Source organism: Triturus cristatus, chromosome 8 (assembly GCF_964204655.1).
Source record: "Triturus cristatus chromosome 8, aTriCri1.1, whole genome shotgun sequence".
Lineage (NCBI taxonomy): Eukaryota > Metazoa > Chordata > Amphibia > Caudata > Salamandridae > Triturus > Triturus cristatus.
Genome location: NC_140591.1, coordinates 720,690,226 through 720,716,620, shown reverse-complemented (window position 1 = coordinate 720,716,620; position 26,395 = coordinate 720,690,226). Strand labels below are relative to the sequence as shown.

Below are 26,395 nucleotides of genomic sequence, written 5' to 3'. Positions count from 1 at the left end.
TCTTTTGTGTTGTTATAGCGTTTCTTACCTAGCTTGAAATAAAGCTCTCTGCTGCTCTTGAGGTGAAGTTTACACTCTACACACGCTGCCACTAAACAATGGATAAAAAGATATTTAAACAGGGGATGGAGCTTTATGGCTAGAGCGGTCGACCTCGTAGCTGGGGAACCAGGTTCGAGTCTCAGCATCGATGCCCAACATCCTGTTATTCTGGGCAAATCACTTAATCTCCCCGTGCCTAACATAAAAAATGAATGTGTCCATCTGTAACGAAACTGTTGCTCATGTAAAGCGCTCTGATACCTGATATCTTGGAGTCTACTTCGCGCTATATAAAACAAAAAAACAAAAAACAAATATGCATGCTTACTGACATGGACCATTAAAACAATGCACTTCTTATTTAAACAATTTTTTAATTGCCTTTATTATATAATTGCCAATAGTTCCACATATACATTATAACAATACAGTGACTCCTGTTTTCAACATTTGTCACTAATTTGGATGTCATCATTAACATTTAAAAATAAATCATTTATGCAATATACAAAAAAACAACAACGTGATATGAATTGCAAACTGGCCAATATGAATTTACAGTACATACAGTAAATAAAATAAGACATTTGAATGAGTTCACTGGATATGACATTTTTGAATCCCTAATTTTTAAAATTACAAGAACATATAGTTGAAACTGGGTACAAAGTAAGGCAGCATATTCTGTTTAGCAATCAAACCCCCCCAACATTTTAGATAAAATTAAGATTCTTGAGCAGTGGCGCTGAAACATGGACATCATGTTTCGAAAATTATAAAAGGAATAGGTTTGTCCTGCAAAAAAATAAATTAAAAAAACAGAAACTTCAGTGAACACCGTATTCTCTGTAGTTTGCTGATGCAGCATTTACTTCGAACCAAGGTAATTCACTAATCCCTAAATCCTCTTCAGGTGTATTCGCCAGTAAAACGCAATGGATTTTTATGACTGGTTTCACTCATGAGGTCAGACTAAATGTTACTCTCACCTCCACTATATTTTCACTTGTTTGGTTGCATAGACTAGAGGATAAATCCAAAATTAGGGTAAAGGTTTAATTTCACATTGGATTTATTTATTAGATTGCATTTTCAAAGGTTAATTAGATCAGTTCTGCTTAGATGACATGGTGAAGTTCAAGAAGGAACAAATTGTAAGTTTTAGCCATTGCTTTACACGGTGATTACAAACACTTCTGGGGCCATATCATGATGGGTTGTCCTGACTTAGACCAGAGCCAGAGCCTTTTGTATTCACCAACAGTATGTAAAGTGATTTAATTTAACCCAATAATTCTCCATGTTAGGCTTATTTTTAGAGTGAATAGCTTGGAAACACCAGGATTTTCCTCTTTCTGATGCTGAGCCTTCTAAACTAATGCACTATCTCACAGTAATATTGGGTCAAATGAATTCATTTTACTAACTGAAGTCACGGGGCTCTGTACTCAGCCAGAGCAGTTCATCATGATTCTGCCCCTGAAATTTAGGAATTACTTTTTTCAAACTGTGGCCAGATTTGATTCTCATTTATGAATGCAAAGTCTTCAATTTTTCTAGAAATGACATAACACTGCACTGGTGCAATACAATTTTGCATAAGCAAACAAGTTTAATAGAAGAATGAATTAATTAAAATACATAGTTTTGGCAATAATCGTGGAGCACAAATGTAATGCTTTTAGTAAATGCAAATGTAGAAGTTGAACTGTTTACTTGGAGTAATATCAGTCCAATAATGCCCTGCATACGTGAAGACCATATGTAATCTGGCCCCATGTTCGATATAGATACATGATGTGGTCATTAGGAAAGGAAAATGTATGAATATTTAAATCAGATGAAGTTGCTATAACTTTCCTTGTTAAATTATCTTATTGTGTGTCAATGTAGGGATGAACATACTGGAATTACACAGAAACTCGTTAACTTTGGCTCTCTGTTTTTGCCTGACTCTTTATTTAGGGCCAGGGGCCATCTTGTAAATGTGGCAGCTCATGCTTAACCAGTGGACAATATAGCTTTGATTCCTACCTAAGCAGGGCTGCCAAAACAGCATGGATCTATTTATTTTCCTCTATGGCCAATCCTTCGAGCCTACCACTGTTGGAATAGCCATAGAGAATCTGTCTGAGCTCACCAATAAAAGAATGAGGCAGAAGGCAGCAACCTGCCAGCCAATGGTCGTTGCATCTAAAATGCCTGCTCTTTGTATGCTATTATCTGCTAAGTGCTGATTTTCAGTCTCATCGAGTCTCTAGGCATAAAACACGACTCTCCTAGATAGTAACCAAGGAGGCTGGTTTGAGGAAAAAGACTATTTTGGAGAGCTTATTATGGCATCAGAGCACCACAGGGAACTCATTAGTTATGCTACAGCACTACTAAATATCCAGGAAAGAGTTGCCTTTACTGAAGCTTCAGAAGATAACTGACTAAATATTTGCCAAAATATCAGTTTATATTTTCAACACAGCCAGCACATTAATTTGTTTCACACCCATTGGGACTCCATCAGACTAGAATATGGCCATGCAAGCTACAGTGGTTCTAAATATCTATTTAAGGGTATGCCTCAGTGTCTAAGACTTCAGCCTTTTGTGGGCCATGAGACTCACTGGTAGAAATGCAGATAAGAAAGGTAAAAATACGCGGCAGTGAGTTTCAAGTCTCTTAAGCTATGAGTGTGAGAAAACGGAATAGGATTACCTGAACACTCCATGAGTCTGACAAAACATAAGACATTGTCATTCCTGCATAGGAACAATCTGAAATGTCAGAATGGGACAAACCGGTATATATCGGTAGATGTGGATTGGGAATTCACAGCTCAAAAGAGCTGCTGGAGTATTGTGCGCAAATAATCTCCATGTTAAAATGGTGCTCATTAATTAAATGAACAACAATCTCTTAAACTGAAAATGATCAGAAAATGAAAAATCTGCACAAAAATGACACAAGGCAGTAAACTGGAGGGAGGTTGAATATTCCCCACCTATTAAGACAGGAAACTGCAGCTAGCCTTGGTTATGCTGCAGTAAATTGCTTTGATCAATTATTGTAATAAACTTGGTCCTGAGAGCTTTGTCTTAAGAACTTGGGTAGTATGGACATAATCACCCCATCCACAGTGCAACCCATTGCACTGTGGACAGAGAGGTGATGTGCAAGCACCCATGACTAGAAATCTCTTTGGTGTCTGCACCAGAGAGATTCCCTTATGAAGTGCACCTCAGGCTGCAAGGGAAGAGATTTCCTTGCAGCATAACTCTTTGGCTTTTGTTTTTGGAATCCAATTAGAGCACTGAAAGCTCAGAATGGTTTCAGTCAGTTTGATTGGTGCCTGGGCCCTCAGCCCAGCAAACCTAAACACTGATTTGGATGTGAGAGGTACTGTGCGAATGGAGAAACTCCCCCCATTTCCAGTGCTACTACTCCCGAATGAATCTCCGCTAGAGGATCTTGGGGGGGGAGGGGTGTACCCATTGAGCAAGAATCCACTCCACCAGGAATATAGAAATGGGTAGTGGTCTCCCAGCACAGCCAATTACTCCTTCTACTGTGGGGCCATGTCAGTCTCTCTGTTACCATAGGAGGGTGCAATAGAGCGTATACTCTAATCTGCCTATCCCAACGGCCGCAGAAAACCCATTAGGAATGGGATTTTATTTATTTTTTTAAGAGAAAAAGAATATGGGGGGGGCATCCTTGCATTAGGTTGCACAGCCACCCCTGGCACCCAAACAAAATGTCTGCCCCCTAGGGGGCAGATGGTGGGTTTACCGCCATCTGCCCACCCCAGAGAGGTCGAGCACCTGCACTCATTGTTTCAAAAAAGAATGCAGCCACACCATCTTGGATTCCCATAGGTCTCTAGTTTTCATAAAAACGCACGGTTAATAGATGACCCCTGGGGCTGACCAACAATCGGCCCAAATACAGCATCCACACAAATCCCAACAAAATTCTGGATAATACCATGGTACGCCTTGTGGAGTTGCTTGTCCAATGTGATAGATTAATCTACATAAATGAGTACCATTTTCATTGAAAGTCAATGTGCAAAAAACATATTTTAGAAATGCCATCAAAATTAACCTGATGTTATGAGTAATCCCAATTCCAAAGTGGTACAAATAATCTCTAATCCTAAACTCAGATTTCTGGACACATTAAAAATGTGTATTCTTCTTTCTTTCCCATGTTTTATTCATTAGATTTTTCCTTTAAAATTGATCCATGGTCAGAACATATAAAAAGAAATCTATATCCGTTGATGGCGCTTGGTATATAGCAGATTTTAGACCACTGACATACACTATGGGGGCTATTCACAAAGGTACCTTACACTTGTGGTTAATTTACATGTGTAATTTACTCTTAAACCTTTAAGTAACTTATCTACTTTGGGCCTATCATGAAATCCCAGTGTAAAGTTCCTCAGAAGTGTAGGTGTACATACAAGGCCAACTACGGATACTGCAACACATTTCAATACAAAAATAACAAAGATGGGACTTAAAACCCCACAGGAAATCATGTTATTATAAATTACATTATTTAAAATAGATAACAAATATAAATAGATATACTTAAATCTAAAAAGAAAACATTTATTATTTAATTATAACTTCAGAATTTTTTATTTACGTTTAATAAGTTAAATTAATATATTTAAATCGATAGAAAACGTAATTCAAACTTTTGGTAATAGTGGCATAGCATTTTTATTATTTTGTTCTACTTTAAAAAAAACATAAAACATTAAACTACATTAATATCTATCATATAAATATTTTCTCTAAATTTATTATAAAGTCAATGCACTTTTTAAAAAATGTTTCCTATATTTTACCATATGGAGATCTACTACTGTGGAGTGTCCCTATGGTAAAGTATAGGAAAAGTAAAACGTTGACTTACCTAAACATTGAATAACAAATATTTTTTTAAGTTTAACTAACGCAAAACACAAAAATAAGCAATATTAATGATTGAAACCCATTTATATAATGAATTAATTGTAATGTAATTATATTTAAAATGTAATGGTACATTAATTTATAAATTCAAAAAGATTTGTTAACATTTTTATAATTAAATAATACATATGTTATTTTTATATTTGTATAATTGCACCGTATTCATTTATATTTTTACCTATTTAAATTTAATGTAACATTATTTCCCATGGGGTTTTATTTGAATTCCCTACCTCCATTATTTTCTATGAGAGGGTGTTGAAGTATCAGTGGTTGGCCATGTATGGTGCTGGACTTACTCAAGGTATAAACTGGAGTAATTTACTTCTGTTTTGTATCCCTTTTGGCTTTAGTAACTTTAGATTGCAGTTTGTGAATATCAATGGTCTTATATTTTGTTGGGTGGGTACATGTCCATCCCAAAACTAGGCCTGGGCGAAAATTTCGTTCCGTTCGCGGAAATTGCAATAATTTGACATTTTCGCGTTCCGCGGAGAGCGCGAAAATGTCAAAAATTCCGGTTTCCGCAGCTTGGCGATAATTTGTTTCTTGCTCGCGCTGTAAAATAATACATTCTCTCGCGCGCGCGATCGCCTTACCTGAATCCCTGCGTTCGCCGACAAGTTTTCTTGATCCGGTCGCGTTCTCCATGAGATGTTGTATTGTTTTTAGCCATTTGCGCTGTCTCGCGACAGTTCGCGCCCGCAGTGACGTCATGCGTCGCGCGATCACGTCTTTCTTCTCGCGATCATGCACCGCGAGAACAACTCAAAACAAGATGGCCGCGCCCGCAAGCAACCACATGGGTAAGTTAGCGACCCGCAACCATGCAGAAAATCTCGCGAACATGCCGGAAAAAAACTTCCGCATCTTCGCGATATTTCCGCTTGTTTGCGATAATTTTAAACATTTTCGCGATAATTTGCGAAGGTTAATTCCGCAAATTCCGCCCACCCCTACCCAAAACCCCTCCCTAACTATTCCTAAACTCCTCCTTGCTCCTTCCTAAACCCCTTCCATTTAGGAGTAAGCATGTCCTTTGTTCCAGCCATTCGCCTGGTCCCCCCAACATTTACTACTCAGGGCCCGATTATGATGTCAGACGGACTTAAGTCTGTCCGACATCATTTTACGTACAGGGACTGACCGACCTCCTGTCAGTGGTCACAACGCAGCAATTAGGATGCGACCGAACACTGTTTGGTCGCACTCCTATTCTTTACAATGGGAGCATGCTGCTCTCAGTGTAAAGTGAAGAGGTGCAGTTCATCCCTGCAACCCATGGCGGGCACCTCAAGGTGCCAGCAGGGGGTTCAGGGATCAACAGGGGGGCACCATTGGTGCACCCTCGGCTGCCATCTGGAGGCCTTGGTCCCCTGGGGGCCCTGCTGGGAGCCGCCAAAGTCAACTTCCAACAGCCTTTCTGTGTCAGAAAGGTCAGCACAGAAAGGCTGTCAGAATCCGACATTGTAATCCCTAGGGTAGAAAGAGCCGCCCTTGGGATTACAGGAGGTTTCCGGAATGGCAGACGGGCTCTCCGAGCCCATCGGAAGACATTGGGAAATCCAGTTTGGATTCACTTCTGACCGACTCCATCCAAATGGGTCAGTCGGAAATTAATCCAAACAGGAGATCACGATGCTGTAGGAACGGCTCCGACCGAGGGTCGGAGCGGTTTCCTATGGCATCGTAATTGGCCCCTAAGTAGTAAACATACCTGAGTGAGGGTCTCCCCACAGAAAAAAAGGGAGGTGGAGTTGAAGATTTACACTGGTAGGTTTGTGAATAGCATTTTGCAGTACTTTAGTAGTAATAAGTAGTACTATTGCTGCACTAATAAGCCTCCTTCAAAATACAGTTTGTGAATAGGCCCCAATAATTTTAGATTAATGAAAGATAAAAATGTATACACAAGTAGACATTTCCCTTTGTTGAACATCAGCCAATAAAAGATAAAAACCTGAATATGTATATTCAGGTACTGGTTTACATTATTTATGGAACAAGAAATGTATTAACTAGGACACCGCGCGTGTCTAGTGTTTAGTATACTCCAGTAAATTTGGGGGCCACCTAGTTTCAGTTCCCCTAATAGTTTGTCAATAGCTTTACAGAAGGGAGCAATGCTCTCGTCACCTCTATGGCACAGGTGTGGTTCAATGGGATAACACTAAAATCTATTCCAGGGCCCAAAAAAATAAGTTAATCGCTATTCAAAAGCATACCCTTTTAATTGGAAATTTATCACTAGACAATGCTTTGGTTGAGACACTTATAAGCCTCTCTGACAACAAGATTTTCCCACATTTCTCTCTGTCGAACTTGATACCATAGTCCCTAGGGCTCATATTGTGTTAATATGAAGTAAAACGCTATCCTGTTACTGTAACACTGTAAAAGAAGATTTTTTTCTCTCCACTTTCAAACTCTTTAGAAGTATACTTCGTTCAATGGATGTGGATATTGCTGTATAATTCTTGAAATGTTTCTAAACGAAAGCAGGTATGCATGCCCTTTTGATGAATGTATCTGTGTGTGTTCTACAACAAAAAATAATGTCTTCCCCTTAAATCTTAAGCAGAGCAGGTTTAAGAACTTCTGGTGTAAAAGTGTACATTAAAAAACAACTAGTGCGGTCAGGAGGAATCCACCTGAAATGTTGGCCATAAGTTCTGTTGATAAAAAAGGACTTGTGCACCTATATACAATCTCACTGCAACATATCTGCAAAAAAGTCTCCTTTGTTTGCAGAGATGGCGAAACAGGGCACACTAGATAGCTTATAACTCCTATTATTCAAGAGCCATGGGGCCATATTATCAAGAATGGCAATAACATTATCGCCGCTTTAGCGGCAGGAAACTGCCGCTAAAGCGGCGATAAGGGGCTTGATAATATGCCCTTGTGAATTCCAATAGAAGACCAGGTTCTTGTGTGAAGGACATAAAATCTGGGCTTCTATTGGAATTCTCTGCGGCATATTATCAAGCCCCTTATCGCCGCTTTAGTGGCAGTTTCCTGCCGCTAAAGTGGCGATAATGTTATCGCCATTCTTGATAATATGGCCCATGGAGTGCACCTTATTAACAGTACTTTTTATTTGTTTATAACTGAGTATCCACATTTGTGGAATGCCTTATATCTGCATACTACATGCAGGCTAAAGGAGTGTATATTTAAATGAAGGTGCATTTTCCCTTCAGGAATTGCTGGTTAGAGGGTGATGGAATTGTTGCAAGCAATGCCTGTTTATGAAGATCTCCGGAAATGAGCTGGCTCCATTTATGTTGGTGTTTGACAATGTCATTTTTAAAGAGCGTGTGATCGTGGCATGTGTTCAAGGCACTGGTGATATCGATCCACAGCAGTTCAGAAGCCGACCTCTTCCACAACCCCGTGCACACTGAAACACACAAGAAACAACAACAACATCTAAAGTTGTGTCACACAACACTTGCCAGTTTTTCAAACAGCTGAATTAGTTCATCGTCCATTCACTTAAAGAAGGTGATCGATGCCCTAATCAATTCTTGTGCTGAATGCTCTGAGCAATGAAACTGATGAGGGAATACAAACCATTTACTCTGCTTCATAACATGAGATTCACTGAGAACCACCCCCCAGGGCTGTAAATTCTCCCCACCAGCTTCATGTGTTTGTGCACACATTCTTTAAAAAGAAAAAATCAAAAAAACTTTATTCGGTTTCCCAAGAATACGTGCACACATTCAACACAATGAAGTCAGAATTCTTATCATCATTTGGGGATCTCGTTTAAAAAATTGTGAGTGACAAGCAGTGAAACTTCAAGGCACATTTCTGAGTAAAGACCTGGAGGACGAACACAGAAAGGGTAGTGATCCGACCAGACATGTAGCACCTTTTTTTTTAACAGTTTTTACATCCCTTCCTGTTCACGACAAGATTTTAAATAAGAGCAGACATTCAAAGCAGAAGATCCGTGTTAGCAGTTCTGCTAACTAGTAAACTGCTGGGCCTGTCAAACTGCGGTGATTTGTTGCTCTGCCCCCCCCCCCCCCCCCCCATGATGACAAGAGCTGAAATGAAGCAGAGACTGCTTTTGGTTTGCATTGTCAGTGTAAATGCGAGCAGTTGACCTGTGCACTGTCGCCATAAATAAAACATCAAGTCAAATAATCTTTATTCGGATAAAAAAAAATAAAAAGATAACAAATATCAATAAAAAGCACTTTGACTTGAAATAAAACATTTGTGAGCTGATTAACAGATCTACAAGTGACAAAACACAAATCCATCCAGGCTTCAATGACGCCAACATGTCAAGTCTGAAGTCTTGCAATGTTGTATATCAAATCAGGGAATCTGGAGGCAAACACAGAACACATATTGCACCTGTTTAAGAAAAACATGAATAATGTACAATCATTACGTGCACATTTAAAACAGTGGGTACTACTGTAAGGGGGAGCAGCATGTTCCTGAATCATGTGATTAGTGGAGGCACTTTTAGGTTTGCATATTTAACATGTTTTTTTTTTTTTATAGAAAACATTGATGTCCATTTGGATTCACAGCGCTGTCTCGAACACAATGAAGGGCGTCGGTGTAGATTCTGCATGGTCTGTGAGAATCTGTCCATTTGGAACAATGTCTGCAGCATTTTTCTTGTTATGTGCCTAGAAGAATAACGTAGAGTAGTTATTAGCCAAGAAAAATCAATCAGCATGCTTGATCACATGATCACAGTACGCTAGAATGCCTTCGGCAGTAAGCCAACTTTATTTGAAACACCTTCAAGCAATGGCTATTTCACCAATTTCTCCTAAACTTTTTTTCTGAATGTAATTGGACCTACACCAGAAAAAAGTTGTATCTTGCCCAGGCGCTAGCTGCTTGTGGGGGTGTAACATGATTCCAGTCTCCTGTGTACATGCGTAGAAGTAGAAGGGGGTCACTGCCTACTTTCAATCAAAATATACTGCTTACATGGTAAAGGTGATCCACCCAGTAAATGCATTGGAGGAGCCGAGCTGAGAAGGGTCTGGCTCAGTTCTTAGAGCAAAAGCAGGTGCCAAATGGTCAAACTTTTTTTATATGTAAGTGACGAATAAGTTACTTACCCTTGGTAACGCCTAAATTGGTAGATACTCTATCTAACCGCAGATTCCTTACCTTAGAATTATCCCCAGGCATCAAACTGGATCTGGACATTTTTCGTGAGCAGTAACCCCACCCACTGGTAGGCGGCATTGTTTGGCTCTGAGTGGCATCATCTGCGCTGGAAGTGCCGTGCAGGGTGGCCATATAGGTGCCATCTCTGCACACTGACATCATTTTCTTTTCACAAATTTTCACGCCAGGCGTGCAGAGCCAAGAAGAACACTGGCCGCTAGTGTGGAAAGCTAGGGACCTGAAAGAGGTACAGCCCTGTCCCTAAAAATCTGTTCACAGAGCGGGAGTACGGATGGGTTGGTAAAGAATCTGCAGCTAGACAGATTTTCTACCAGATAAGGCGTTATCAAAGTTAAGTAACTTGTTAATTTGATAGAGATTTCTAGCCGCAGACTCCTTACCTTAGAATAGCTACCCAAGCAACACCTCTCCGGAGGTGGGTCTGTGAAACAATTTCACACCAAAAAGTCCTGGGGGACAGAACTGGCAAAGTGCCTATCCCGACAGGCCTGATTGTCCAGACAGTAGTGTTTTGTGAACACGTGCAGAGAGGCTCATGTTGCTGCCTGGCAGATGTCCGGGACTTCGCGTGCTAATGCAGTGGTTGCAGCCTTGGCTCTCATGGAATGAGCACACATGCTCCCAGGGGGTTGCTTCTTGGGCAGTGCATAGCAGATTTTAATGCAGAGCCGGACCCATCAGGAGCTGGTCTGTTTCTGCACCGTCATTTCCTTCTAAGCTCTGACCTACCCCACGAAAAGTAGGTTGTCCACCAGGAACTCTTTAGTGCAGTCAAGGTAAAACGACAAAGCTCTTTTTGTGTCCAGGCGGTGAAATAGCTACTCTGATGCTACCTCCTCTGTAGCTACAGCAGGGAGAGAAAACCTACCAGTATCTGGGGAAGTGACTCCACTGGCCTCCGCCAAGTCCTCACACCAGTCCATGTTGGTATATAGGGGCGGGTATCCTTCAGAGTCCAGCAAACCCTCCCAATGCTCCCAAAGTCCTAGCCCAAAGGACTAGGGCTCAGGTCTGGCCTGGACGGCACGGCTCTAGTCGGAGCAGGAGTCGATGTTGGATGGCGGCAAAGGTTAAGGTGGTACGACCGGCGCTGGTCAGGAACCATCTGTGTATCAAAGGGGTCCAACTTGTGCTGGGGGAGGACCTACTGCCGGGGAGCCAGTAGGGGCACCTCCCAAACCTGCCAGGCACAAAGGCACACCGGCAAAGACGAGTCACCCAAATAGGAGGTGCGTAGCCTCATAAAACTTTCAAAGTTGGGCAAGGGTCCAACCGGCACCCAGAAACTTAGGGAGGTGCGGAGCCAACCCAGGCTCCACTGCAGAGCCTGGCCTTGAATGACAATGCTCCCTTGTCTTGTTTGAACACCATGGTGGATGAGGTAAATAGAAGACCTCTTTGACTTCTCATTCATCTTTTTCTTGCGGGACTTACCGGAACGCCTGTACGACTTCGATTGCGATGAGGATCTTTGGCTCCGCTACCGATCCTGGGAGCTTTCTCTCATCTGGGATCGAGACCGTCTTGGCATCACACATCAAGTAGCAAGGAGCTTGAGCGACAACTCCCTCAATCACTTGGGGTGCATGTAGCAGTAATCTGCACAGGTCTCCGCATCGTGGTCACACTCCATGCACCAAAGTCAAACAAGATGCATGTCCGTTACTGACATCTGTCAATGACAGACGCGGCAGGACTTCCTAGTGGACATCCCTGCCATACCAGGAGAAGATCTCTCAAAAAATATTTCCGCAACATGCTGATTAAGTAATTAATTATTGGGGTTGTCATCATTTTTATGGTTTCAATGCGGCCGCACCAGGGGATAAATTTGGGTGTACAGCTTTCTAATAATTCTGCTGTTTTCTTAAGGGTGAGCCTTTCATTGTGTTTTATAGTGTCAATTAGGTCAGGTCTGAATTTGATGCCTAAATATTTTATGTATTGGGGTTGACAGGTCAAACCTGAATTTAGTAATAGATCCTTCGTACCTAAGGAATTGAAGGATTTAACTTCTGATTTGTCTAATTTATACCCGGAGACGTTTGAGCACTGCCCTATTGTATCCATGAGGGCATGCATAGATGAGCTGGGCGTGTCTGTGACAATTAAGATGTCATCTGCATAAGCAGACAATTTTACTACCTTCCCATGGAAGCTGATCCCTGTTATATTAGGGTTGCTTTTAATATTTTGGAGGAGAGGTTTGAGATCGAACAGAAAGAAGGATGGTGAAAGGGGACAGCCTTGCCTAGTGCCTTTTTCCAATTTGAATGGTTGGTACAGGGAGCCATTAGTAGAGATACTGGCGTTTGGATAAATGTATAGTGCCATGCTCATTTTTATAAATTCATCACCTAAGTTGAAGGATCTAAGTAAATTACTCAATCCAAATATCACTGCAACTCTCCCATCTTTAATATATAATCTTCACAAGGTGGCCACCATGTTTTCAAATTTGACCAACTATTGCAACCCAAAACATCGTGGGTAAACAGGAAAGTAATGGCAAACTGGGACACTCATTCTTCTATCGCCATGTCTAAACCAGAATGGAATGCCATCTGGAAATCAGTAACCTCACAAAATATCACCGGCACTTTCGCAAGCTAAATGTTAGATAATTCACAAAGCCTATTGGACACCTTCCCGCCTATACACTCTGACAATCCTAGACAGTCCCTTCAAGTTAAAACTGTAAGGAAAAAATATGGGACCTTGCACACCTAATCTTTCATTTCAAATCAGTGCGTCTCTTCTGGGACAATGGGGCTGATTATTATTACGGTCCTTTGGACTGCCGTAGCTTCCGTGGCGATGTGGGCACTGCCGCACTGGTGGTTTGACTGCCCTCTTACCAGTTTGGCGGTCAGACTGCAAAAGGACTGCTGCAATCGCCGGGGATGTGCACAGGTCTGAGGACTGCTATATTCTTGGCAGTGCACCACCAAGAATATTACGAGTTTCCTCACTACCACAGTTTTCATGGTGGTGAGTCCGCCATGAAAAGTGTTGTGTTGCCTCAGGGCCAGAAGATGGATGCATGCATGGAGGTACATGGTGTGCCCCCTGTATACATGCACCCCCCCCTTCCAGCACAGCATGGACATAACAGTCCAAACTGTACATGAATGCGCTGTGGTGGTTTTATGGCGCTACATTGTGAAGGCTCACATGCAAGCCTTTGGAAGACACCTCCGTTGGCCAGCCGCCACAGGACCGCCAGACCAGGAGAAAACTCCGGGTGGCGAAGGGCTTTGGCAGTCTCGCAGCGGGTGCTGATGTGGCGGCCCACTTCCAGACCTCCAAAGACGTAATCAGGCCCAATGACTTTCCATTTACCTCCAAGCTTCTTAATATTAGCCCCAAAAAGAAATTCTCATTTCTTATCAAGGGCTTCCTTGACCCCAACATTAAATGCCCTGTGGATCACCTTCTATTTGACCTCCTATTGACATCCGCAGTTAAAACAATGACCTCTAACTGAAAATCCACCTGCAAAGCCTTGTTTACAGCATGGTTAAACTGGATATCACACATCAGAGGTGCTGACAACATGGTTCTGCGACAGTCCCGCTTGAAATCCCTACATAAACCTACATGGCTGCCCCAGATCCCACTGAGGAGGACAGTTACTTCTTTGGTGACTTGCCTGAACTTACTGAATGGTAAGTAGAAGAGGTACCCACCGGGGAGGAGTACTGTAAGGCACAGAAAGAGTGCCCAACCCTTGAGGGTATGAGGCATCAGGCTGATGCCCAGGAAGCGGGTGATACCTCTGGGAATCACAACATTTACTGGTAGGATAACCTTCTTTAGAGTTTTCCTAAGGCCACTGTTCATGGGGCAACATGTGGCCTAGACATGACAACTTATATTTCTCACTCACCGTGAAGGACGTATCCTATGGGTAATGAATACATGAGTCTGTTACCCATTAGGGAGAATAGGCCTTAGTTTAAAAGTAATAGGAAAAGGGGGAAAGCACTAGCAATTGCCACACACTAAGAAGGAGGCAAGAAATTGTTGTGTCAGAGTTACCTTTGGGGGTAGAGAACCAAATTGGGAATCCCAAAGGGTTGTTAATACTGCCCTCGCCCACTCAATGAGTGGCATGCTTCATCACAGGGCTGCTACGACTCCCTGGGGCAGACCAATGTCCAGGGAGGAGCACAAAGAAAAATAGAAAATAGAAAAGAAAGAATTCAATGGATAGGGTTCCCTAATGCAGAGAAAAAAATCTAAAACTGTCTAAGTGGGTATCTGAGCCCTTTATTGTGGATCCCACTTGGCAGTATTAAAAGAAAATTGGTAGAATGGGTATATGGGAAAGTAACAACACCATTACCCTGTCTGCTGTATCAACATGTTTATGCTCTAGATTGCTGCTGTCATTAGGTTAGATAGGGTCATTGGCATTCATCAGAATACAGATCCCTAAAAAAGGTTCTAGTAATGTTCCTTACTAGTCTAATCACTATCTGGTGGGGGACTCATAAATGGGTATACTTGCCCTTTTTGTAGACACACACCATCTGCATGCCTGAGTTTCATCAATGATGATCCTAACTTGGGGAGTGGGGACACCATCCTATAGTCACACTTACTCTAAGGTACTGGTATCTCCCGATGGGCCACTCTGATCCCTCCGATGTTCAGGGGGCTGCTTGAGACCCTGAGGCATAAGTGAGACATCCTTTTCCCATGCATTCTGTTTGCTTACAGAGAGGTGCCATAGTAGGGGGTTGGATTTAGCCTCTTTGAGCTTCTGTATGGTCATCCTGTAAGAGGAACTTTTAGTCTGGTGAGGATGTAGGTAGCTACATGCTGGCCTTCAGGAGCCAGATGGTCAAGCTTTGGAAGCAAACTTCTGACAGTGTAGAGGCCAGCCAAGAGGTGATGAAACTGTGGTATGACCGAACAGCTACCCCTATGGAATTACAGCCATGGCAGAAAGTATGGGTGATGGAACCACATAGAGCCTAGGGCCCTTCCAGACTATTGGACAGGGCCCTATGAGATAGTTGAGAGGAAGGGGGAGGTCACCTACCAGGTGGACCTCAAGACACCAGGCACCCCAACAGGTTACTCCAGATCAACCATCTCAAACTACATTTTGAGAGGTCCGAGATTACCATGTTGCTGGTGACAGATGGGGGGGGGGGAAGAGGAGAGTGAACCTCTCCTTGACCTCTTAGCCTCCAAGGAGAAAGGTAGGTCAGTTGGAGGTGTAAACCGCTCCTCTACCCTGACTTCAGAGCAGAAGAGGAACTGTCACCAGTTGCTCAGTCAGTTCTCCTCTCTGTTTTCCCTCACTCCTAGGACTACCCACCTGTGTACCCATGATGTGGACACAGGAGAAAGCCTCCCAGTCAAGAAAAAAACTTACAGGCTGTCTGACAAAGTGTAGGCAAGCATCAAAGATGAGGTTTCTAAGATGCTGAAGTTGTGGATGACTGAACCCTCCAGTAGCCCTTGGTCCAGGCCTGTGTTGCTGGTACCAAAAACTGCCCCACCGGGCACTACACCTGAATTCAGGTTATGTGTAGATTACAGGGGGCTCAATTCAGTCACCAAGACTAATGCTCGTCACTTCCCTCGGGCTCATGAGCTGATTGATCGATTACGGGCTGCCCAGTTCCCGAGTACTTTTCACCTTACTTCACCTTACTTCAGGGTACTGGCAGTTTACCTTAACTGATGGAGCCAAGGAGAGGTCAGCCTTCTCCACTTCAAAGGGACACTACTAATTTCAGGTAATGGCCTTCAGATTAAAGAATGCCCCTGCCACCTTCCAGAGGCTAATGAACCAGATTTTAGCTGGCATGGAGGCCTTCAGTGCTGCTTACTTGAATGACATATTAGTCTTCAGTAGCTGCTGGAAGAACAATTTTTTTACACCTGCAGGATGTGCTTCAGGCCCTACGCCAGGCAGGGCTGGCTATCAAGGCCAGTGAGTGCCAGATAGTGGAGGAATATGTGGTGTGCTTACGAGACCTGGAGGGCAGGGGTAAGGTGCACCCCCTCAAGGCCAAGATATAGACTATTACGGTCTGGGGAGCCCACAAAACTCAAACTGAGGTGATAGCCTTCTTAGGCCTCACAGGGTACTACAGGTTTGTCAAGGAATAAGGCACCATTATTGCCCCCTTGATAGAGCAGACTTCGAAGAAGCAGCCCGGAAATGTGATTTAGACAGAGGCATGCCAAAAAACATTTGACTCCCCAAAGAAGGCCATGTGCACAGTTCCTGTGCTTAGGGCCCCAGACTTTTCCAGGGAAATTCATTGTTTCAAACAGGTGCCTCACAACATGGAATGGGGCAGTTTTATCACAGACATATGAGGAGGGCCTATATCAACTTGTAGCTTTTATCTGTAGGAGGTTACTTCCCAGGGAACAGAGGTCGAGTGCTATTGAAAGGGAAGCATTTGCTGTAGTCTGGGCACTGAAGAAGTTGAGACCATACCTGCTTGGGACTCACAGGTGGCTAATGCAAATGAAGGATGAGATTCCAAAATTGCGGAGTTGGGACACAGACCTGGGGAAGACCATGCCAGTGCTGATGGTCTTTTCAGGTTATTTTGCCTTAGTGATGAGAACTTCCAAATGGTTGGGTAATTCTTCCCACTTTCAGCTGGTGGGGAGGGGGTTGTTAGACTTGACAGCCTTAGGGTGGCCTTCCCCCAAAGGTTTTGGCTCCTTGCATTCAATGTTGCTATATTCTTTTTGTTAGTCTTAGGAATCTGACCACTTTACCACCACCAACCAGTGCTTAAGTGCATGTGATTCTCCCCCTAAAACATTGTTTGATTGACTTATCTCCAATTTGGAACATTTCATTCACCTGTAAATCCCCATTACAGTGCCCTACATGTGCACAGGGTCTGTACATTAAATTCTACTTGTGGTGCTGCAGCACTAATTGTGCCAACCACACAAGTAGCACTTTAAACATGTCTCAGTCCTCGCCACTGCAGAGTCTGTATGCGCAGTTTACACTGCGATGTCGACTTGGCATTTAGACCTTTTGCCAAGTCTGAAACTCCCCTTTGATTACATATAAGACACCCCTAAGGTAGGTCCTAAGTAGTCTAAAGGGCAGGGTGTTATGTAACTAAAAGAAAGGACATGTACTTTTAAGTTTTACATGTCTTGGCAGTGAAACACTCTTAAACTGTTTTTTAATTAGATAGGCCTACCCTCTCACAGGTTAACATTGAAGATACCTTATTACATTTAATACGTTGTAATTCCTAATTGAAAGAAGGTAGAGTTGTGAGGTTTAGAACCTCTGGAATAGAAATTACATATCCTCTTTAAATGTAAAGTTGGATTTGTAGGTAACATTCTGGACATGCCACTTTTACAAAGGTGAACATTTTCCTGCTCTCAGCCATTTGGTGTCTGCTGACTGTCTCTGATCACTGGCTGGGTGACAGTTCACTATGTGTATTCCCTCTAGACATACCCACCCAAAGGAACGCTGGGTGTGACTTCATGCATTTTCCTGGGAGGAAGGAGCTGGATACAGCCTCACACTTACACCTGAATATACGATGAATCACCAGAAAAACACTGTCTCATCCTCCTGCTTCCACATGCTCTACCTGCTCCGGAAAATCATCAAGTGGATCCCCACCAAGTCCAGGAAAATGATCACCCATGTACTCGTCAGCAGCAGACTGAACTACGGCAATGCACTCTATGCCACCATTACGCAAAAACTCCAAAAGAAGCTGCAAAACATCCAAAACGCCTCCACCAGACTCATCCTGGGCATCCCCCGCTGCAACCTCATCACTGGCCACCTGAGAGACCTCCACTGGCTCCCGGTCAACAAAAGTATCACCTACAAACTCCTCACACACGCCTACAAAGCCCTCTGCAATGCCGGACCCGCATACCTCAACCACTGTCTCTCCTTCCACCCTCCAACCAGACATCTCGGCTCCGCCCATCGCATGGATCTGCAGGACCACTGCCAAAGGAAGATCCTTCTCCTACTTCGCTGCAAAGACCCGAAACTCCCTGCCTCTGAATTTCAGGCAATCTCCATCTCTGCCTCAATTCAGGAAGGACCTCAAGACCTGGCTCTTCGACTGAACAGCAGACCCCCCCCTCCCAGCGCCTAAAGACCCTACAGGCGAGTAGCTGCACTTTACAAGAACACTGGTTGATTGAATAGGCTGGGCCCTGTCCATACAAAAAGGGCTGCATAACCCCTGTAGTGAATTTGGAGGCTAGGCAAGAGGAAAGAACCTCTGTGCACTATAAAGATTCTTATTTGAAGTACTGTTTCTCTGACCCTATCAACTTAGTACACATCTGGATCTGAAACCAAGTTGCCAAGAAGAAGAACTGCTGAGCTAAGGGCTGCTGCTCTGCTGGACTGCTGCTCTAGGAGACTGTTGCTTGCTATGCTCCCCTACTGCTACTTGCTGCTCTCTCTGCCTGGACCTTCATCACTTTATCCAGAGTGACTCCAAGGGCTAGCTGACTAGCCTCCTGTTTTTAGAAGACTCGGGATATCATAGTCTTCCATCCTGCTCCTGTGCCTGGTTCATTGGGAATGGATCCAGGTGCCTGCTCCTGTGGAACCGATGCATCCTCTGCTGCGAGAGCAGAATCGAAGCATCGCCGCTGTTGCAGGAACAGAACCAGTGCATCGCCATCGAAACTGCCGCATTGGATCCACTGCATCGACGCCACTACAGGAGAACGATCAACGCATCCCTTCTACTGCGTGGAGAAACCCAGCACATAGGCTTCAGAACCAGCTCTTCGTCTTTGGAACCGGAGCATCACCATCATTGCGTGGACAAAACTACAACTTTTCTTTGATTGTGGGATCGTACCTGAAGCCTTGCTCAGCTGCACCCTGCATCTCGTTGTTTGCGACCAGGATTAAGGTACTTCTGTTCAACATGTCCTGCGTGGAAACTGTATCTGGCCCACGCTCCATCATGGTCAGCCTAACCCGTTGTGACTCTGACCTGGTCCAGCACAACCAATCAATTCTCTAGGCGCCTACTGCTTCTAAGTGCTATTTTCGCATTTAATCTTTAAAAACTTCATATCTTGACTTCTACTTATTTGATTTTTGTTGTTTGTTCTTGTTTTATTTATAAAATCATAGTCTATTTTTCTAAACTAGTGTGGAGTCTTTTTTTTGGTGTTTTCACTGTGTTATTGTTTGATGTGTTGCACAAATACTTTACATATTGCCTCTCAGGTTAAGCCTGTCTGCTCTGTGCCAAGCTACCATAGGGTGAGCTCAGTCTAGTGTGCACCTGACTTAGCCTAACTAGTACTATAGTTTCTGCTTGGACAGGGAGCATACCTCTGCCAACCAGAATCTCTCAACTTCTAACAGTGAGAAACCATGATTACGAGTTATGCAGAGTAGCATTTACAAATGAAATTCGGCTCCTCTTGATGATAAGTGGGCAAATGTTTCTGATTTATGATCGTGGGAACACAAGACCCCATATTACAAGCAGGAAAATATGGTAAGAAAAATTGCATTGTGGAATGGCTGCAGTGCAGCCCAGGTGAAAACTTCTGCCTATGCACATGGAAAGCACGTATTGATTCCCTTTTCCAGGCAATACCAACCCCTTCCCTAGCCCCCAAAACCCCTCATCCACCCTTACCTTGTCACACAGGTTTACCACCTGCTCAGAGTAGGCAGTGAACGTAAGAGTTGAACCCCATGTAATCTGGAATATGGGTCCACACAGTTATTACCCATTCTGTGAGGTTAAACTTACAAAAGATGGAAATATGTGAAGAAATACAGACTCTACCAGAAATTCCAGCCATCCAGAATTTCTGCACATATTTCTTTCTCACTTACAATCGAAACCAGATTGGCGATTAGTCCATGCTCTGTGTTCATCACAATTTTGTTGAAAACAGGTGCATAGCCATCTTCTCCATCTGTACTTAGGTGTAGAACAGCAGCACAATAATATGGCAAAAAACTGTGGATGTGCGACTTACAAATGCAAGCGTACGCCTGTTGTTTTTAATGCACACTACAGATACCTATATTAGATATACACTTATTACATAATGATGTAAAAAGATAAGCAGGAGTGACAAGAAAGTGGCCAACAACAAGCAACACATATGTTGGTCTACTCCAACAGAAGACCAAACCCTACAAGGCAGTTGGTAATTCACAGAACAGAAGCACACCATTTACCACTTTTGCCGCAGTGTTTTTCGATAATTATGTATTTGTCTCACTTGCCACATAATCCGGTATCTACTGCATAATCTGCAGATTTGAACAAAATAATTGTTTGTGGATCAAATGAATCAAAGTTACTAAAAAAAAAGCTACCTTTCGTGTTGCCGTGCAGGGATAGACCCTTTGTAAAGATAAAAGATAATTGGTCACCTTGCGTTGCATATTTATGTATTACACTTATGCTAATAAGGTAAAATCTTTACCCAGACTAAGTTAACGTGTAAAAATAACAAAAAAATGAATTAACACTGCCACAAAATTTTACGCATTGCGCCACATAATTTACCCTTTCTTGCAGCATAATTTAGTCAACTCGCACCACATAATTTAGTCCTCCCCTGTTGCATAATTCCAGCGGCCCTGACTACTATGTTCCCTAGTCAGACGCCTGATTAAACGTGGCGTTCTGGAGTTTACCTGTGCAACTGTAAGGAAAATAATGTACATTTGTTACTTTTCAAAAGAGGAAAGCCTACCACATTTAGGCATTATTATGAAACTGCATGTATTACTTTTATGACTTTTCCCTGGGCGCAGGTTTACTGCTCAGGTCTTATGGCCGGACTTGTGGCCAAAGTGCACTTTGTTTCTCTGATTTACCTACATTATCAAGTGCATGTGTACTCTATGTAAGTAATTCAATTATCAATATGTGTATCAATAAAACACCATCAAATACGCCTAGGTTTCAATTATGCATGTAGTGAGATACGTTGCTAACCCTAAACCTTTGAGGGTAAACCTCTAGTCTTTGAGGACTACGCGAACATTGCCTCAGTTGCTACAATCCCTGATTTAGTCTATGAATGAGCAGGACGACATGACCCCTCTGACTGAACCAGGTTCTGATAACTCAGAGCGATACTCGTGATTGCGACATTATGCTGATAAGCACATTATGCTGATAAGCAAAGCCATTCATCGGATCAGGAACATGGAGATAAATTAAAAAGGGACGTCCACAAAGGGGATGGGGAAAAGCTGGCGTCAGCACAAGGGTTTCTCATTTTCACACACAAATCGAACACAATGGGGCTGGATGTTAATATTGGGTTTTAATCCCTGTATTTTACCAACTGTGATTGACAAGCTTTCAGACTTGAGGGCAAATGCATGGAAAATATAACAGTGTTTAATTTGGGCTGCTGAGCCAACGCTGGGACCCATAGAAATGTGATCTCAGGATAGTCCCCAACAATGATGAAAGGGGAATTAAAAAAGGCTTGAACAATGGCACACGCAAGCAACTTCTCTAAAATGTAAGATGACACCAAAGAAAAGGACACTTCCCTGCCAAGCCTTTCAGCTCATGAATTCTACCAATTTCTATCTGAACTAGAGGAGATACCGAGTTTCTTACAAATGTAGAATCAGAGAAGAAAGGGAATGAAATGATGTCAAGTTTCTCTGTTCCACAATCACCAGTTTTTAGTAACTGTATCATATCTCTTTTCTGTGACAGATGCACATAAAATGAAATAATGTCAAGAGTTGTGAGCGCTGTTATCTAAAAAAAAAATAAGGCTGGTTGAAAAAAGGACTTCAAATGGAATATTGTCAAAGGCGGAGGTGAAAAGTTTTGGTCGTGGCCTTTCGGGGGAAAAACACGGAAAGGCAGTATCTTAGGTGAACAAACCGTGGCGCTAAGATGAGCCGGTGTGTGTGGTCCAAGACAAACCTGCAAAAACAAGATGGGGCATATTATCAAGGACGGCGTTAAATTTATCGCCGCCTTAGCGGCACGAAACTGCCGCTAAAAGTGGCGATAATGGGCTTGATAATATGCCGCAGAGAATTCCAATAGAAGCCCATGTTCACACCAGAATATGGGCTTCTATGGGCATTCTCAAGGGCATATTATAAAGCCCATTATCGCCGCTTTTAGCGGCAGTTTCGTGCCGCTAAAGCGGCGATAATTGTAACGCCGTCCTTGATAATATGCCCCAAACATACCCCATAAGCTGGTTGTGGAATACGCTAGCTGTTCTTCCGATAAATTTGGAATATTATTCACCTTTAACTGCAGAATGTATTATACAGAAAGTTAAAATGTGTTCCTTGCTCATGATTTTCAGTGCTCCATTTTTTCAACTAATGAGGCAACTTTAATCGACACTTGCATCATACAGCAAAAGCAGTGCTTGTATTTACAGTCTGTTAGCAAATCCTGTGAATACAGACCGTCGCAGCCACAGGATGCTAACACCTGACCTCTACAGCTCCCTTTTGGAACAGCAAGTAATAAATGGAAGAAATCCAATCGGAACCTGGACAGTAAAAACGCTCGTGGGTCGACAATGGCCCCAGAAGATATGGCTCTGTAAAAGGGGTTGTTTTAAGCATCACAAATTTATAGACACTCGATTTTCCAATTTCTGACTCATCTCTTTCAAACTTTTTTAAGCTGATAAAAGTTTTCTTTACAAACTCCACATCTTTCGGGGTAATAGAATCAGGCTTTGAGAAGAGATCCGGGCGCCCCAGCTCTTCAAAACACCCCTTGATGTATTTCAGCCATGGTATACGTAGCATGTGATCAAGACATAAACACTCCCTTCAAATCTGATGATTAAGAGCTAAGTCATTACTTAACCAATATTTGAGCCAAAACACCAGTGGACGCAAAGCCAGTATCTCGCATAAGTACGGCATCCCCATTTCTTCATGAACCACCAAGTTTGATGTGCCACTAGGCACCACTAAGAGACGTTTTATAAAACTGTTCTCCACCACCTGCAGTGCATATGTAGCTTTATACCCCCGGATTTCACTCCCATAGCTGGCAGTAGCAATACTTTTAGCCTGATATATTTTCAACATCGCTGCTATTGGGCGCTTACCCATTTTGGCAGCGAAGTTAAAAACAGCGGCATTCACCCTTGTAATCTCCCTTTTTTGTCTGTATGAGGGGCCCCCAGTTCAAACGATCATCCACTAAAACTCCCAAATAAGAAAAAATGTATGTTGTTGGTACTTTCTCCTTGCCCACCATAAAAGGGTACTGTATATTAGACCGAATCCCGACCTGCAGAATATACGATTTGGAGTTGTTAATTGCCAAATCACGTGCATTCATAATACTCAGGAAGGTATCAAGCAGAGACTGGAGTCCCCTTGCAGTTCTGACAATGAGGACGGCATCGTCCGCATAAAGCAGGACGAGTAGCCCTCTTCGCCCCTCATATGGGAAGTCGACCCCAGTATTTACCAAAGTTTCATCCAGTTCATTAATATATAAATTGAATAAAAAAGGGGCCATAATTCATCCCTGCCGAACCCCCCTCCCAATTTTAAAATCCCTTGATACAAGGAGGTCCTGGGCATATCTGATGTTAGCCTTGGTTGCCCTATGCAGATCCTTCAGAAAATTGACCAAATTGTCCTCTACCCCCATGGCCCTCATGGATTGCCACAGCTTCTCCCGGTTGACACAGCCGTAAGCAGAGGAAAGATCCATGAAGGCCATGTAGATCGTGCCTGGACGGGCAATTGTGTACTTCTCCAAGATCATATATAAATTAAGGCATTGGGCCAGGGTCGAACGACTTGGGCGGAACCCATATTGAATGTTGGAGATGATCTTAAACTCCTCTGCCCAGGAAGATAATCTTTCCAATAACACCCCCCCCACCACCTTTAACACGGAATCAAGAAGGGAGATCGGTCTATAGCACAAAGTGCTATTACGATCGCCCTTCTTGAAAACCGGCACAATGGTTGAGGTGGCTCAAGAGGCCGGACAGCCTTCCATGCCTGCCGCGTTAAGCACGGTCACCAGCTCCGGAGCCCAGAAGGATGGTTTTGATTTAAAAAGGTCTTTGGAATGCCGTCCGGACCAGCAGCCTTGTTACAGGTCAACCCTAAAATACCTGCCTCAACCTCCTTCTGCTCAAAAATCACAGGGGCGGTAACATTGGCCCTATCGTGGTGATATGATTGATCTATAGGGCACCTGAAGATGGATTTAAAGTGTGCCACCCATTCGTCCTCGGTTACATGGGCACCTAATTCACCATCCCTGTCCTTCTCAAACAATGGGCGATTAACAATACCCCAGAATCTCGAGCTGTTCCCTAAGGTACTAGACTTCAATAAGTCTCTTCAAATCTCCTTCTTCACTTTTCCCTTACGGGTGGCCAGGACCCGTTTATACTCAATTCGACGGGCACAAATTAAGGGTTGATTTTTTGGGGTAGCTTTTAAGGCTTCCTTCAGATTTCTCGCAGCCCTAGTGCAGGAGGGGTCGAACCACCTAGGAACAGTGGACACTATCCTATGTGAGGGGACACTTAAAAGTTCCCCAATCTTAGTAATGATATCAAAAGCACTTAAAACATCCCCCGAGGAAGAGCCAGATGAGACACAAAGTGCTAATTCAGTTGCACAAGAAACTATTACCTCACCATGGAAAGTGTCCGGGGATATCTGTGACCATTTTAGGCGACGCTTTCCATCCGTAGGTCTTAACAGGCCAGGTTCTACCAGCCTATATTGTGTTAACAGCAACCTGCCTCCCAGGTGCACACAAAGGGGGTTGTGGTCACTAAAAGCACTATCCACAATTGAAAACCCGCAAAATTCTGACTGAGAGCAGGAAGAAATCAGAATATGATCAATAAAGGATCCCACACCTCGCCCTTTGAAAGAAGGGACAGAATGTATGCTATGGGGAGCGGACAGGGACAATAATGACATCAGGTCAAATTCATTAAGCAAATTATTCAATACGTCCCCCTGGGTGGAATACTCAAAATGAAATCCCCGCATCCTTGCACATCCCAGCTCAGCCGTACATACAAGATTAGGGTCTCCACAGGGGTGAACGTTAAAATCTCCTGCCACCATAAGATTGGCGTAATAGAGCCGCCTTATATAACAGCCCAACTGGGCAATCTTGCAGTCTCCCTGTGGACTTATCGCATTATAAAAATTAATAATGCCCATACTATAGTTTCCCCTCCTCAGGACAATAACTTGAAAATCTTTACTGGCAGATGGTAGCTGCTGGATCTTACAGGACACAGCCAGAGTTACAAAAATAACCAAGCCACCCCTAGCTCTGCCACAGACTGACGGGGAAGCAGGAACAAAAAAAGCTTTATAGCCCTCTAAAAATAGATCACAGTTCACCAGCCACGTCTCCTGGTGGCAAATCACCGAGAATTGTCTGATAAACTTGATCCATAATGAATCCTGAAATTTAGTTGCCAGTCCTGCGATGTTCCACAACAAAACATTATTTAAGACTACATTAGGAATCACCCCATGATTTACTGCCAATGGAGAAACCCTCTGCTGTGGTTCAGTCCCCCCAACCATCTCTGTCCCACAGCCCACACCACTTAAAATGGGATGGCCGGGACACCCCTGTTGATGGGAAAACTCTGCACAGAGCTCTACGTTCTTATGAAGTCAATCACACTCGTCCAGCCTTGATAAAAGTGAACATTTATTGGACAGCTCAAGTAGGGGAACAGTATAGTGCCCCGTTGTTTGAGACAAAACCCTTGGAATTTGAGGGTACATGCCAGCTGTACTTACAAAAGGTCTCTGAGTCCACTTTTCCCATGGAACACTTGAGTTAGGGAGCCTTATGGGATCAACCTTATAAAAAAATCCCAGAGGAAGGATCTGGATATCCGAACCCCGATATCTGTGGCTAGAAATAGCATCCCGTAGGATACTATCCACGAGGAAGGATCTGTTGAAGTTCACAATAATGCAATCACCCCCTCCGGGTTTCCTCGAACTCCCTATCCAACCAACACGATGCAACATAATGATATTGCGTTCCACTCTTACACCCACAGAGGTATTAATCGATAACCAATGAAGAACCTTATTTTGAAGTTGGTTAAAATCCTCTTGGGACCCTGGCGGTAGCGGTGGCACATTCCCCAGGATTACTACAAGGGGTGTGGATTGCGGGGGAAGGTTG

The 26,395-nt window shown here is 43.3% G+C and overlaps 1 protein-coding gene across 1 annotated transcript in view; it reads right to left on the bottom strand.

Moving 5' to 3' along the window:
• Positions 1-9,169: 9,169 nt before the first annotated feature.
• Positions 9,170-26,395, bottom strand: part of ABCC4 (ATP binding cassette subfamily C member 4 (PEL blood group)) — a 1,516,984-nt gene continuing 1,499,758 nt past the window's right edge. Inside the window, exon 31 of the mRNA XM_085622127.1 lies at positions 9,170-9,682. Within this exon, the coding sequence (XP_085478253.1) occupies positions 9,575-9,682 (108 nt within the window). The 3' untranslated portion in view covers positions 9,170-9,574. The remainder of the gene's footprint in view (positions 9,683-26,395) is intronic.